The sequence below is a fragment of the Thalassophryne amazonica genome, chromosome 22, assembly GCF_902500255.1.
Source record: "Thalassophryne amazonica chromosome 22, fThaAma1.1, whole genome shotgun sequence".
Taxonomy (NCBI): Eukaryota; Metazoa; Chordata; class Actinopteri; order Batrachoidiformes; family Batrachoididae; genus Thalassophryne; species Thalassophryne amazonica.
This window is the reverse complement of record NC_047124.1, coordinates 34554749-34569502: the sequence shown is the minus strand read 5'-3', so window position 1 is coordinate 34569502 and position 14754 is coordinate 34554749. Positions and strand designations below refer to the sequence as shown.

General features: G+C 42.1%; 1 protein-coding gene across 5 annotated transcripts in view; it reads right to left on the bottom strand.

Moving 5' to 3' along the window:
* LOC117503794 (NACHT, LRR and PYD domains-containing protein 3-like) overlaps window positions 1–14754 on the bottom strand; it is a 354710-nt gene that overhangs the window by 36700 nt on the left and 303256 nt on the right. For 4 of the 5 annotated variants that reach the window (XM_034163046.1, XM_034163047.1, XM_034163048.1 and 1 more), the window contains 3 exons: window positions 4435–4513; window positions 3867–4068; window positions 1921–3718 (listed from right to left, as the gene is read on the bottom strand). In XM_034163046.1, the coding sequence (XP_034018937.1) occupies window positions 1921–3718; window positions 3867–4068; window positions 4435–4513 (2079 nt within the window). The remainder of the gene's footprint in view (window positions 1–1920; window positions 3719–3866; window positions 4069–4434; window positions 4514–14754) is intronic. The other variant, XM_034163050.1, reaches the window with a different exon arrangement.

The following is a 14754-nucleotide window of genomic DNA, read 5'->3' as shown; positions in this document are numbered from 1 at the left end:
TCACCTTTTTTCAGCATCATTATATGCAAATATTGCCGTTTTGTGCTTGTCCCACACCCAGACTTTTGATCTTCAATGATAAAAATGAATGGTAAAGAAACGTTTTTTCTAATGTTTTAAAATATCTCTGAATAAAATATCAGTAAAATAATCAAAACATAATTGGGGTATTTAATGTCATACAACTGTTGTGATTTTTTTAAACAAAATGTAGTTGTCCCACACTATTGCCGTAATTTCCACCACAACACTGTAATGTCCCTTTAAACAGTTTGTATGAAAGATTGTTTGGGTAGTTTCTATGGAGATAAACAGTGACATCAGAGCACATGTATATAGCACCAAATCACAACAAACAGTTGTCCCAAGGCGCTTTATATTGTAAGGCAATGGTGTGGTGGAAATTACATTTACAAGGCCAATAGTGCCCATAGTTAAAGAATCACCCATGTATAAAAGGACTTTGGTGATTGGAATCAAACAACTTAAACAGAAAATACAATCACATGTTGAAGCCTGAAGAACTTCACAGGAAAATTCAAAGAAAACAGCAGACACACAAAAAACAGGAGCAGCAGAACAAAATACAAATATACATCAGGAGCTGTTAAACGAGATCTGACATTCCAGAATAGAACAGCAGGGAGTGAAATGGAGGAATAAGATTTCTGGAGTGAGTTCAATGAGGAGGTAGAGAGAGAATCTAAGCTGAAGAGTGGTGATTGGAGCAGACTTCAATGGAACGATACAGAACAGAGTGATGAGGAAGTTCTGGGTCGATATGATATCAAGGAGGAATGTGGACGACATTCTATGTAGGAGATTCAAACTAAAAGAGACTGTAAGGTGGTGACAGGACATGGAGTGGGGGTTTGTAGGATGAGTTTGCAGAAAGAGAAAGAGAGAGCTGAACCAACTGGAAAATTACTGCAGATGTGGTGAGGGAGACAGACAGGAAGGTGCTGGATGTAACATCTGGACAATGGAGAGGAGACGAGGAGACTGGGAGGAGGAATGAAGGTGTTCAGGAAAGTATAAGGAGAAAAAGAGGTTGGCATTGAGATCATTGGAGAGGAGAAGAAAGTTGACAGGAGGAGGTGGTGTAAAGTGAAAAGAGAAAAACTAAAGAAAGGACACTGAATTGTGGATGAAGAAAGAGAAAAGAACTTGTTCTGATTGGACACAGAACTGGAAAGGATGCACAGTAGGTAAGTAATAAAGTTTGTAGATGTTAAAGTGCTGACCAGTGAGGAGAGGGTGTTGAGAAAGTGGAGGGAGTGATCTGAAGATCTGATGAAGAAAATGAGCTACAGAGAAGACTCAGGGCAGGTCTACAGACACTACCTTGTTCAAGAGCAGTGGGAGGAGCCAGAAACTAATGAACATAATTTTAATGTCAGGAATAAACTCACAGACACGGAGAGAACATGTAAACTCCACACAGAATGGACCTGAACTTTAATGGGAACTGAACCTAAGACCTTATTACTGTGAGCATGTGATACCCGCTGCACCACCCTGACATGTTTCCAACAGAGACTGAAATCCTTTAGTTCTGGTTCAGACGACATATCTGAGTGTTGATGTGAAACTGAATCTGATGAAACAGTTTAGAATTCAGAGAAACATTTTGAAACATTTGAAGCAGAAACTAAATCCTGACCTGAGAGTGTCCAGGTGACAGTGTGGACTCTCCAGTCCAGCAGACAGCAGCTTCACTCCTGAATCCTTCAGCTGGTTGTTACTCAGGTCCAGTTCTGTCAGACTGGAGGACTGAGAGCTGAGAACTGAAGACAGAACTTCACAGCTTCTCTCTGACAGATTACAGACAGATAACCTGCAGAGACGATTAAAAACAAGAAAGAGTTTCATATTATAAATTAAGTTATTGTTCAAATATCAAAGTGTCTCTGTCCTTACAAAGCTTTTTTAGATGCTTTGATCACTGGCAGCAGCATCAGAAGAGCCTCATGTGAAGCAGAGTATTTCTTCAGGTCAAACACATCCAGATGTTGATCTGATGACAGTAAGATGAAGATCAGAGCTGATAAATGAGAAGGAGACAGATGTTCTACAGAGAGACGTCCTGAGCTCAGGAACTGTTGGATCTGATCCACTAGAGAACGATCCTTCAGTTCATTCAGACAGTGGATCAGATTGATGTTTCTCTCTACAGACAGATTCTCATCGAGCTTCTTCTTGATGTATTCAGCTGTTTCCTGATTGTTCTCTGAGATTCTGTCTGTCTGTGTCATCAGGCCTCGTAGGAGAGTCTGATTGTTCTGCAGGGAAAGACCCAGAAGGAAGCGCAAGAACAAGTCCAGGTGTCCATTTGGACTCTTTAAGGCCTCGTCCACAGCACTCTGATGGAGACGTGTTAGTTCAGGTTTAAATATTTTAGTCCACCAGGATGTTGTTTGTTCTTCTGACAGCAGATTGACTCCAGACTGGATGAAGGTCAGATGGACATAAAGAGCAGCCAGAAACTCCTGAACACTCAGATGGATGAAGCAGAAGACCTTGTCCTGGTAGAGTCCTCTCTCCTCTTTAAAGATCTGTGTGAAGACTCCTGAGTACACTGAGGCTGCTCTGATATCGATGCCACACTCTGTCAGGTCCTCTTCATAGAAGATCAGGTTCCCTTTCTGCAGCTGCTCAAAAGCCAGTTTTCCCAAAGACACAATCATCTTCCTGTTCTCTGGATTCCACAGTGGATCTATCTCAGCTCCTCCATCATACTTGACCTTCTTCACTTTGGACTGAACCACCAGAAAATAGATGTAAATCTCAGTCAGGGTCTCTGGCAGCTCTGGTATGTCTCTGGTGTCCAACACGTCCTCCAGAACTGTAGCAGTGATCCAGCAGAAGACTGGGATGTGACACATGATGTGGAGGCTTCGTGATGTCTTCATGTGGGAGATGATTCTTCTGGACTGCTCCTCATCTCTGAATCTCTTCCTGAAGTAGTCCTCCTTCTGAGGGTCAGTGAAGCCTCTGACCTCTGTCACCATGTCCACACACTCAGGAGGGATCTGATTGGCTGCTGCAGGTCGTGTGGTGATCCAGAGGTGAGCAGAGGGAAACAGGTTCCTCCTGACGAGGTTTGTCAGCAGAACATCCACTGAGCTCGACTCTGTGACATCAGTCAGGATGTCATTGCTGTGGAAGTCCAGAGGGAGGCGACACTCATCCAGACCGTCCAAGATGATCAAGACCTGGAAGTGTTGGAAGCTGCAGATTCCTGCTTCTTTGATTTCAGTAAAGAAGTGATGAACAAGTTCCACCAAGCTGAACTTCTTCTCTTTCAGCACATTCAGCTCTCTGAAAGTGAATGGAAATATGAAGTGGACGTCCTGGTTGGTTCGTCCTTCAGCCCAGTCCAGAGTCAACTTCTGTGTTAAGACTGTTTTCCCGATGCCGGCCACGCCCTTTGTCAGCACTGTTCTGATTGGTGGCTGTGTGTCAGCTGACACTTTAAAGATGTCTTCACATGTGATTGTTCTTTGTTGTGTGTCTGTTTTCCTGGATGCTGCTTCAATCTGTCTGACCTCATGTTCCTCGTTGACCTCTGAAGCCCCGCCCTCTGTGATGTAGAGCTCTGTGTAGATCTCCTTCAGAAGAGTCGTCTTTCCTGCTTTAGAGATCCCCTCAAACACACGCTCAAACTTCTGCTTCATGTTAGATTTGAATTTACGACGACAAACTTCAACACGAGTTCCTGAAAGAACAAACAGCACAGATCAGTTATTGAATGATGACATCACTTCCTGTTTTCATGATAGAATTCACACATGAATATATTTCAAATGGACAAACATCACGTGTTATTTAGTGTCTGTGTTAAATGTGGACAGAAGTCCTCTTACTGCTCAGCAGACAGTCAGCCAGCTCATCATAATTCATTGACCTCATCAAGGTCACTGTGAGGTCCAGGAAAACCAGTCTGCTGCTCCTCTGCTCCTCATCCTCACTCTGACTCTCCAAGTATTCTGCATCATCTGTCAGGAGAACCTTCTGGATGCTCTTCAGCTCATTTTTAACAAACATCAACATGTTCTCCTCGAAATTCTGCAGCAGAATATAAACATGGACGAAGAAACTCATCACTTTTTTACAAGTGAGTATTTTGTCTCCACATCATACTACGTTTTTATTGAGTGAGTTTCTCTCGACTTTGTTCAGAAAATCCAGTTCAGTTAAAAACAGACTGAAAAGTTAAATATTTTAAATCATTTTAATGAAAGATCTAGATAAGAATTTATCAAAATAAAGCACAAATAATTCAAATCATCACTTTCAACAACAGTAAACCCATGAATGATGTACTCAAGAATATAAATGAGAGAATAAACATCATCAAAGTGTTTGTTGCTGCAGCATGAAGACATTATGAACAAACTGTTCAATGATAATATCTGATTGAAGTCAACAGACCAGAAACTTGTGGTTCAGGTGTGTTTGATGCTGCTGAGCAGATTGAACCCTGAGAACCTCTGAGCTCTGCTGCTTCACTCTGTGGACCAATCAGAAACAGTTTACTCACATTATGTCTGAACACAAACAGCTTCAAGTTCACATCAACCTGCATCATTATTCAGAACACACAAAGTGGTTTTCATGGTCGTCTTCTTGGTCCTGCTGATCCCACTGATTGTCCATCCACACAGGACCAAAACACTGACTTTCTGGATTTATTGTTGGAAAGGCAACAATTCCCTTCCACAGGCTTGGCAGGACGGCCCACCGTGCCAAAAATAGTGAGCGCTCCTCCATCAACACAACAAAATTAAAACTTTTGCTTTGTGCTTTTAGCTTGAAAATACAGATTAATCAACTGTTTTCAACTTCTCATGTTTGTACTCAGGATGGTATCATTAAGATTTTAATGAAACTAATACTCAAAGCAGTACGGTTTACATTGATGTATATTTTTTATTTTATTTTGACATGCTGAATTCAAATTGACAATAGAAATGGGTGATTGGCTACTTACACGTGCAAAGAGAGAGAGAGAGAGAGAGTTCAGTGCTCAGAATAGAGGATAATATGAGGACTCCAATCAGTACTCCTCATGCTGCCTATTAAACATGAATGTCCCTTCATGGACAGCGACATGATGCCTCCTAACCGGGCAAAATATTGATGAAGTGCCCGGATGTTACTTCTTTTTCACTGTGGATACACAAGTGAACACACACGGAAAAAGCTTGCAAAGTAAATGTTAAAATATCGTTCTGGCCTGATACCCAGTCAGTAAAATAATTTTACATTAAATTATGTAAGTAGAGTATTAAACTTACTCTGACACACACACATTCCCAAATATTAGAGTTGAAAGTTACACGGATCCGATCTGTTCCAGCTGCAATAAATCAGCAGCTCAGCTGAGCTGAGACGTCCTGCTCAACTCATCAGTCCATTACTATATATATATATATATATATATATATATACACACACACACATTATATTGATATAAAATAAATTATTAACTTTGACAAGATTCCAAAAAGTTCTCCACCATGCGATGTAAACCTTCCACACAATCCAGACAGGCACAAAGAGTACATTAATTAATTCCACATGGTCCACATTAATTAAATCCATTTTTGTATAGTACTGAATAATTTCAGCTTTGAATTCAATTCCATTCAAGGTGGTTTAAATTCTCAGATTTCATACAAAGGCATGATGTTTTACACCAGTTTATTGCCCAAAAATCATGGAAAAAGTAACAAGAATATCAAAAACTAATTATAGAAGGAAATGTCTCCCTTCTTCCTCTGTTTGTGGCTTTGCCAACATGTGCAGCTTTCCAGCATTTTGCACCTGTTTCTTGATGAGACTCTCTTGAGTGTCAGTGTGCGCTGCCTACTGAGTTGCCCTGATGTAAAATGGTGACCACGCCTCCTCACCGGGACACTTCTCAGTGTGACTGCAGACTCTAGTACTCATATTAACCTCTGTGGTGCTCAGTTACAGACTGAACCCAGGCATGCAGGTGTTCTGTCGTGATGTGCGGGTTTGTCGATTTATACATTCCAACACATAAATCATCAGTTCCGCGTCCCGACAATATTGTGCTATAAATACAGCATGCACACGCAAATTTGAACTTTTAAAATTGGAAAGACATTTATCACTGTTCTATTTTCATGTAAAGACAAAACTTATGTGCGTTTCCTTCAGTGGGGTAGCTTAACTCCGCGTGTGAATGTTCTGTTGAGTTGAGTGGTTAAGTTGTGCGTCCCAACAATACTGCACTGAAAATATAGCGTGCACATGCAAATTTTAAGTTTTAAAAGTTGAAAAGGCACGTATTGCTCTTGTACTTTCATTCCTCGGTTGCTCGGTTGGGGAGTTCAACGCGGTAAAGAGAGGCACCATCAACCCGACGGGAGGAAGTGTGGACGGGGGAGGTGTGAAAGTCTGGGTAGAGAGAACTGTGCATGGGTGCACATGCACAGTTGCGGAGGGCTGGCTTCTCAATAGGAATGACATCTTGTTGGGACACAGACAGAAACTGCACAGGATGTAAATGGAGATCAAAGGTGATTTATTTGACCAAAACACTGGAGTCCAGAACAAACAAACAGAGGGAGTTCAAAGGCAACAACAGGAGTTAACATGTAACACAAACCAAAAAACAGGTAAGAAACAACTGGGGTAAAAGCATCGACTTATATTTAATCCTCTAGATGACGGATGACAGCTATTGCTGACAGGCAACAGCTTTGGATGGAGCAGCTCTCATTTCTAGAAATCTGGCCAATTTTATTAAATCCTCCAAACCGTGACTATCCAGGGTTGGGACCAGGAAGCAGAGTTGTAGTCTTACACACCTCTCTGCAGCTTCTCTCCCCCTGCCATCCCCCAATACCCCATCCCCGTAGAGTCGGTGCCTGCTCCCAGACCACCAATAACCACTAAAAATCTATTTAAGCATAAAAATTCAAAAAGAAAAATAATATAGCACCTTCAATTGCACCACAGACTAAAAGAGTTAAAAGTGGTTTATTAAACATTAGGTCTCCCTCTTCTAAGTCCCTGTTAGTAAATGATATAAAAATTGATCAACATATTTATTTATTCTGCCTTACAGAAACCTGGTTACAGCAGGATGAATATGTTAGTTTAAATGAATCAACACCCACGAGTCACACTAACTGTCAGAATACTCGTAGCACGGGCCGAGGAGGAGGATTAGCAGCAATCATATAAAGCATCAGATAAAGCCTTTTATTACTCCAACTCCAGTTTCTGTGAGTCTGCATTCTGTGTCCTGCATTCTGTTCATTCATCACCATGAATCAATCAATCAATCAATCAATTTTTTTATATAGCGCCAAATCACAACAAACAGTTGCCCCAAGGCGCTTTATATTGTAAGGCAAGGCCATACAATAATTATGTAAAACCCCAACGGTCAAAACGACCCCCTGTGAGCAAGCACTTGGCTACAGTGGGAAGGAAAAACTCCCTTTTAACAGGAAGAAACCTCCAGCAGAACCAGGCTCAGGGAGGGGCAGTCTTCTGCTGGGACTGGTTGGGGCTGAGGGAGAGAACCAGGAAAAGACATGCTGTGGAGGGGAGCAGAGATCGATCACTAATGATTAAATGCAGAGTGGTGCATACAGAGCAAAAAGAGAAAGAAACAGTGCATCATGGGAACCCCCCAGCAGTCTACGTCTATAGCAGCATAACTAAGGGATGGTTCAGGGTCACCTGATCCAGCCCTAACTATAAGCTTTAGCAAAAAGGAAAGTTTTAAGCCTAATCTTAAAAGTAGAGAGGGTGTCTGTCTCCCTGATCTGAATTGGGAGCTGGTTCCACAGGAGAGGAGCCTGAAAGCTGAAGGCTCTGCCTCCCATTCTACTCTTACAAACCCTAGGAACTACAAGTAAGCCTGCAGTCTGAGAGCGAAGCGCTTTATTGGGGTGATATGGTACTACGAGGTCCCTAAGATAAGATGGGACCTGATTATTCAAAACCTTATAAGTAAGAAGAAGAATTTTAAATTCTATTCTAGAATTAACAGGAAGCCAATGAAGAGAGGCCAATATGGGTGAGATATGCTCTCTCCTTCTAGTCCCCGTCAGTACTCTAGCTGCAGCATTTTGAATTAACTGAAGGCTTTTTAGGGAACTTTTAGGACAACCTGATAATAATGAATTACAATAGTCCAGCCTAGAGGAAATAAATGCATGAATTAGTTTTTCAGCATCACTCTGAGACAAGACCTTTCTGATTTTAGAGATATTGCGTAAATGCAAAAAAGCAGTCCTACATATTTGTTTAATATGCACTTTGAATGACATATCCTGATCAAAAATGACTCCAAGATTTCTCACAGTATTACTAGAGGTCAGGGTAATGCCATCCAGAGTAAGGATCTGGTTAGACACCATGTTTCTAAGATTTGTGGGGCCAAGTACAATAACTTCAGTTTTATCTGAGTTTAAAAGCAGGAAATTAGAGGTCATCCATGTCTTTATGTCTGTAAGACAATCCTGCAGTTTAACTAATTGGTGTGTGTCCTCTGGCTTCATGGATAGATAAAGCTGGGTATCATCTGCGTAACAATGAAAATTTAAGCAATGCCGTCTAATAATACTGCCTAAGGGAAGCATGTATAAAGTGAATAAAATTGGTCCTAGCACAGAACCTTGTGGAACTCCACAATTAACTTTAGTCTGTGAAGAAGATTCCCCATTTACATGAACAAATTGTAATCTATTAGACAAATATGATTCAAACCACCGCAGCGCAGTGCCTTTAATACCTATGGCATGCTCTAATCTCTGTAATAAAAATTTATGGTCAACAGTATCAAAAGCAGCACTGAGGTCTAACAGAACAAGCACAGAGATGAGTCCACTGTCCGAGGCCATAAGAAGATCATTTGTAACCTTCACTAATGCTGTTTCTGTACTATGATGAATTCTAAAACCTGACTGAAACTCTTCAAATAGACCATTCCTCTGCAGATGATCAGTTAGCTGTTTTACAACTACCCTTTCAAGAATTTTTGAGAGAAAAGGAAGGTTGGAGATTGGCCTATAATTAGCTAAGATAGCTGGGTCAAGTGATGGCTTTTTAAGTAATGGTTTAATTACTGCCACCTTAAAAGCCTGTGGTACATAACCAACTAACAAAGATAGATTGATCATATTTAAGATCGAAGCATTAAATAATGGTAGGGCTTCCTTGAGCAGCCTGGTAGGAATGGGGTCTAATAAACATGTTGATGGTTTGGATGAAGTAACTAATGAAAATAACTCAGACAGAACAATCGGATGTCTTCACAGCAGCTGACATCACCTTGTCCGCCGTCAACGGTGCACCAGCTCCAGGAAACTCTGGTTCCAACGCCTCGGTGTGTCTCAGTGGGGCTCTCCGTAGTACCACCTGCCGACACCGTCAAGGCGCGCACACCACCACAGACTTCTGCTACGCCTCCACGGATCACACCAGCAGCGATCGCATCGACCATGACACGCACAGCTCTGCCACATTCCCTGGCTTTGGATGAAACCATCCCAGTGTGTGCTTCATCACCAACATCAGCGGCTTCAGCTGACGCAATCACATTGCCCGCCGCACCACAGATATCTACGGTGCCGAAGGAGGTGGTTCCAGCACCCCCACCAGCAGCCTCACACCTTAAAGCGGCTCCAGAATGGACTGCTCCATGCACAGCCCCTGAACCAGCTGCGCGCACGGCACAGAGCTCATCTCCAGCATGCGCCACAGAGGAGAATTCACCCCAGAACACTACTTCCGGACTTTCACGACTTCCCTGCACTACTGTGGATTCACCAAAACAAACCACCAACTCTATCGTCTTCATGACTGTGAGTTTTGCTTACTTTTATTCTGTTGGGCAACTCTGCTTGCTGTGTTTTCTATCGTTTTCATTTGACATGCAGTCTGAACTATTAAAGCAATGTTTTGTTCCTTTTTCGTCAAGTCATCTTGTTACATCAGTGATAATCCTTTCTCTGGTCTGGTACACCCCGTTTTTCATGTTTTTACATATGTTAAAATCACAAAGAAAACCAGTAATTTCCCTGCATGACGTATGGGTAAGGTTCTTCGGTTCCTGGCTTAAGTTGCCCATTTTTTGTTAGTCCTCAAGTGCATTCCACCAGTTTTTCATTTTCATGAGTTGCCTGCTAAGGTTTGGGTCCCATTTACTTGGTTTGGTTCATTGGTGTCTTAGTGTTTTCATGATGTATTATTTTGTTTTCTGCATTGGTTGGGCCCCAATTCCAAGTATAATTTTTCTTTTGATCTTTTTCCCATCTTTTCCAGTGATTTGTCCATTTTCTTTTGCTCCCCTTTATGGTGTGTTTGTTTTTCTTAGCTCATCTTTTCTTGGTTTGGTGCCCCCTATTTGTCGGTTATTAATCTGTTTCCATTTTGTTGCCCTGGTTACGGTTTTTCTATTTCTAATGTTGATTTACCCCCCAGGTCTTTTGTTGGTTTTCACTTATCTCAATTCTTTTGCTGATTTAATTAACCTGGATTACTTCTGGCTGAGATCCTTATGTTGGATTTTTCACATGGTATATTCTATTTTTACTGTGGTCAGATCCCCTTTGTTTTTCACCAGTCCCTCCTCCACTCAGTTGTTTTTTTTTGGGTTGCTTGGTTTTTGATGGTTGGTTTTTTATTTCTTTTGATTCTGTTGTGTGGGCCGCTGAAGAGGAGGTACTGCTGGCCCACCACCACCAGAGGGAGCCCTGTCTGGAGTGCGGGCTCCAGGCACCAGAGGGCGCTGCCGCCCAACAGGAGCAGCCGGGGTGACAGCTGTCACTTATCGCCTACGACAGCTGTCACCAATCATCTGATCAGCAGTGGTATATCAGCAAGACGACATCTCCACCTCTTTGCCGAGATATCGCTCTACCTAGGAGGTACAGTACTCAGCCGACTGTGTTGTCTTTTTGACATTAACACTTTGTTACTTTTGTGCGTTTAATAGCAGACATTCTTACAACGAGAGGTGGAGGTGGTTTTCCCGCCATACGGGTTGCTGGGTGCAAACGCACCCACATTTAACTGTTTTTGTTCCTCGCCAGCAGTACCAGGTCCGACACGCGGAGGCAGTGGCCACCTGGGAGTTCGGGACTTGGCGGCTCCAGTATTCCCGGGGTTCGGTGGCGGAGGAAATCGTGTGGTTCCGGTTCTGCTTTGGACAGACGTCTCTTATCTTCGAGCCTGCCCACGTGACACATTTTGTGAATTGACTTCTTTGTCTATTGTTGTAATCTGTTGTGTTTGTTGTGCTTATTCACAACAGTAAAGTGTTGTTATTTGACTTCTTCCATTGTCCGTTCATTTGCGCCCCCTGTTGTGGGTCCGTGTTCCTACACTTTCCCAACAGATTCCCCGCTTTGTGTTTTTGTTTTGGATGCAGGCACGCGTGGCTTTTCGGTCCATTATTTCTTTAATTTGTCCCCCCCCGCTATGCTGGACCCCAATGATTTGTTTCCAGTAAGCTGTCTGGTTTTTCTGAGGTTTTGGCTTCTGCATCTCCCTTTAGGCCTGCCTCTATCCCTGCCTCAGCTTCTGGTCATCTTGCCCACCGTTTCCCCAAGAAGTGTGGAACTTTTGGTTTTCATGGTCGACCTCCTGCTCTTGGTGTTGGTCTACCTCTTAGTCGACCCCCCCCCGGTTGTGGTTTTGACTGGGGACTGACACCCCCGGGGCAGGTTTTCTGTCTCTGTTCTTGTACTTTTGGCCTCTGGCATTGGGGATCCTTTCCGGTGGCCCTTCACGTACACTCTTGCACGTGCTTGTTTCATCTTTGTCTCTGTTACGAGGCACCTGAGCTGGCCGCACCCACACCAGCTCCAAGCAAACTACGTGCATCTTAGTTCCAGTCAACGGCACCTGGGTCAAGCCATCACTTTACCCAGCTATTTTAGCTAATTATAGGCCAATCTCCAACCTTCCTTTTCTGTCAAAAATTCTTGAAAGGGTAGCTGTAAAACAGCTAACTGATCATCTGCAGAGGAATGGTCTATTTGAAGAGTTTCAGTCAGGTTTTAGAATTCATCATAGTACAGAAACAGCATTAGTGAAGGTTACAAATGATCTTCTTATGGCCTCAGACAGTGGACTCATCTATGTGCTTGTCCTGTTAGACCTCAGTGCTGCTTTTGATACTGTTGACCTTATAATGTAAATGGGGAGTCTTCTTCACAGACTAAGGTTAATTATGGAGTTCCACAAGGTTCTGTGCTAGGACCAATTTTATTCACGTTATACATGCTTCCCTTAGACAGTATTATTAGAAAGCATTGCTTAAATTTTCATTGTTACGCAGATGATACCCAGCTTTATATATCCATGAAGCCAGAGGACACACACCAATTAGTTAAACTGCAGGAATGTCTTACAGACATAAAGACATGGATGACCTCTAATTTCCTGCTTTTAAATTCAGATAAAACTGAAGTTATTGTACTTGGCCCCACAAATCTTAGAAACATGGTGTCTAACCAGATCCTTACTCTGGATGGCATTACCCTGACCTCTAGTAATACTGTGAGAAATCTTGGAGTCATTTTTGATCAGGATATGTCATTCAAAGTGCATATTAAACAAATATGTAGGACTGCTTTTTTGCATTTACGCAATATCTCTAAAATCAGAAAGGTCTTGTCTCAGAGTGATACTGAAAAACTAATTCATGCATTTATTTCCTCTAGGCTGGACTATTGTAATTCATTATTATCAGGTTGTCCAAAAGTTCCCTGAAAAGACTTCAGTTAATTCAAAATGCTGCAGCTAGAGTACTGACGGGGACTAGAAGGAGAGAGCATATCTCACCCATATTGGCCTCTCTTCATTGGCTTCCTGTTACTTCTAGAATAGAATTTAAAATTCTTCTTCTTATAAGGTTTTGAATAATCAGGTCCCATCTTATCTTAGGGACCCTATAGTACCATATCATCCCAATAGAGCACTTTGCTCTCAGACTGCAGGCTTACTTGTAGTTCCTAGGGTTTGTAAGAGTAGAATGGGAGGCAGAGCCTTCAGCTTTCAGGTTCCTCTCCTGTGGAACCAGCTCCCAATTCGGATCAGGGAGACAGACACCCTCTCTACTTTTAAGATTAGGCTTAAAACTTTCCTTTTTGCTAAAGCTTATAGTTAGGGCTGGATCAGGTGACCCTGAACCATCCCTTAGTTATGCTGCTATAGACTTAGACTGCTGGGTTCTCATGATGCACTGAGTGTTTATTTCTCTTTTTGCTCTGTATGCACCACTCTGCATTTAATCATTAGTGACTGATCTCTGCTCTCTTCCACAGCATGTCTTTTTCCTGATTCTCTCCCTCAGCCCCAACCAGTCCCAGCAGAAGACTGCCCCTCCCTGAGCCTGGTTCTGCTGGAGGTTTCTTCCTGTTAAAAGGGAGTTTTTCCTTCCCACTGTCGCCAAGTGCTTGCTCACAGGGGGTCGTTTTGACCGTTGGGGTTTTTCTGTAATTATTGTATGGCTTTTGCCTTACAATATAAAGCGCCTTGGGGCAACTGTTTGTTGTGATTTGGCGCTATATAAATAAAATTGATTTGATTTGATTTGTTTTGTCCTTAGGTTCACTTACTCTCTTGCACTTGTCTGTTTCACCTTTGTCACAGTCCCCCTGAATCACTCCCTTAATCTCTTGCATCTTTTCGCTCCTCTTGGATTCACCCAACCACACCTCCCTTCTGGAACTTTCATCCACACATGCACCTTGTTAAACTAATTACCTCACCTGTGTATTTAACGCCTTCACTTTCTCCACTCCTCTGCCAGTGCGTTTGACCTAGTCTGCATTCCAGCCTTGTTTTGCTCCTGACCTTTTGCTCAGCCGTGTATGACCTTGCTTTGTGTTAGACCCTGTTTTTTGCCTCAGCCCTTATACTTGGACTCACTGTGCTTTTTTGAACTGTGCTTGTTTTTTGACTCTGATTCTGCCTCAGTCCTGACAACATTGCTACTCTGTGCCACTGAACCCAGTTTGCTTTGACCACACCTCAGCCTTACGTCTACCTATTACCTCTGCCACCTTGACTGATCACCCGTGTACAAAATCTGTGCCACTTTTTCCAGATAAAGCCTTTTATTACTCCAACTCTAGTTTCTGTGAGTTTGCATTCTGTTCATTCCTCACCATGAATCCTGACAAGTCTGTATTATAAGTAATATAAATGATGTAAGGAAATTACTGAAATTGCTGAACAAAGGTTAGAAAATGATTTATTTTTTGTGTTGATCTGTATTCTGTAAAGCAGCGACTTCAGTTTTACTGCCTGAATGCTTTGTTGTGATAAATATCTCACCATTCGTTTTGTGATTCATTTTGAAGTCTCACTTTCATAAGTCTCAATTTATCCCTTTTTAATCAGCCTCAGATTTTTTCTTCACATCAGGTTTTCCATCCTGAGATATTCTGTCAGAGCAAATTCATAGAATGAAAATGTTTTTTCTCTCAAATTGGTGGGTCACATGACAGTCGCTTTGACATTGTATATTCTACTAATATAAGAATATACATGAATGAGATTTATTTCAGCCTTGACCAGATTGAATAATCTTACTTTCCCCCTGGCTGGTGTGGCTGTTTCATTTATTTATGTTATTTGATATTTGTAAAAGTAGCGCCACAGTTGGGTCAAGAGCAGTCTTTAATATTAATATCTTTAATATAATGCAAGCGTGTGAAGCTCTTACTTTCACCCCTGATTTTTTTTCCCCAT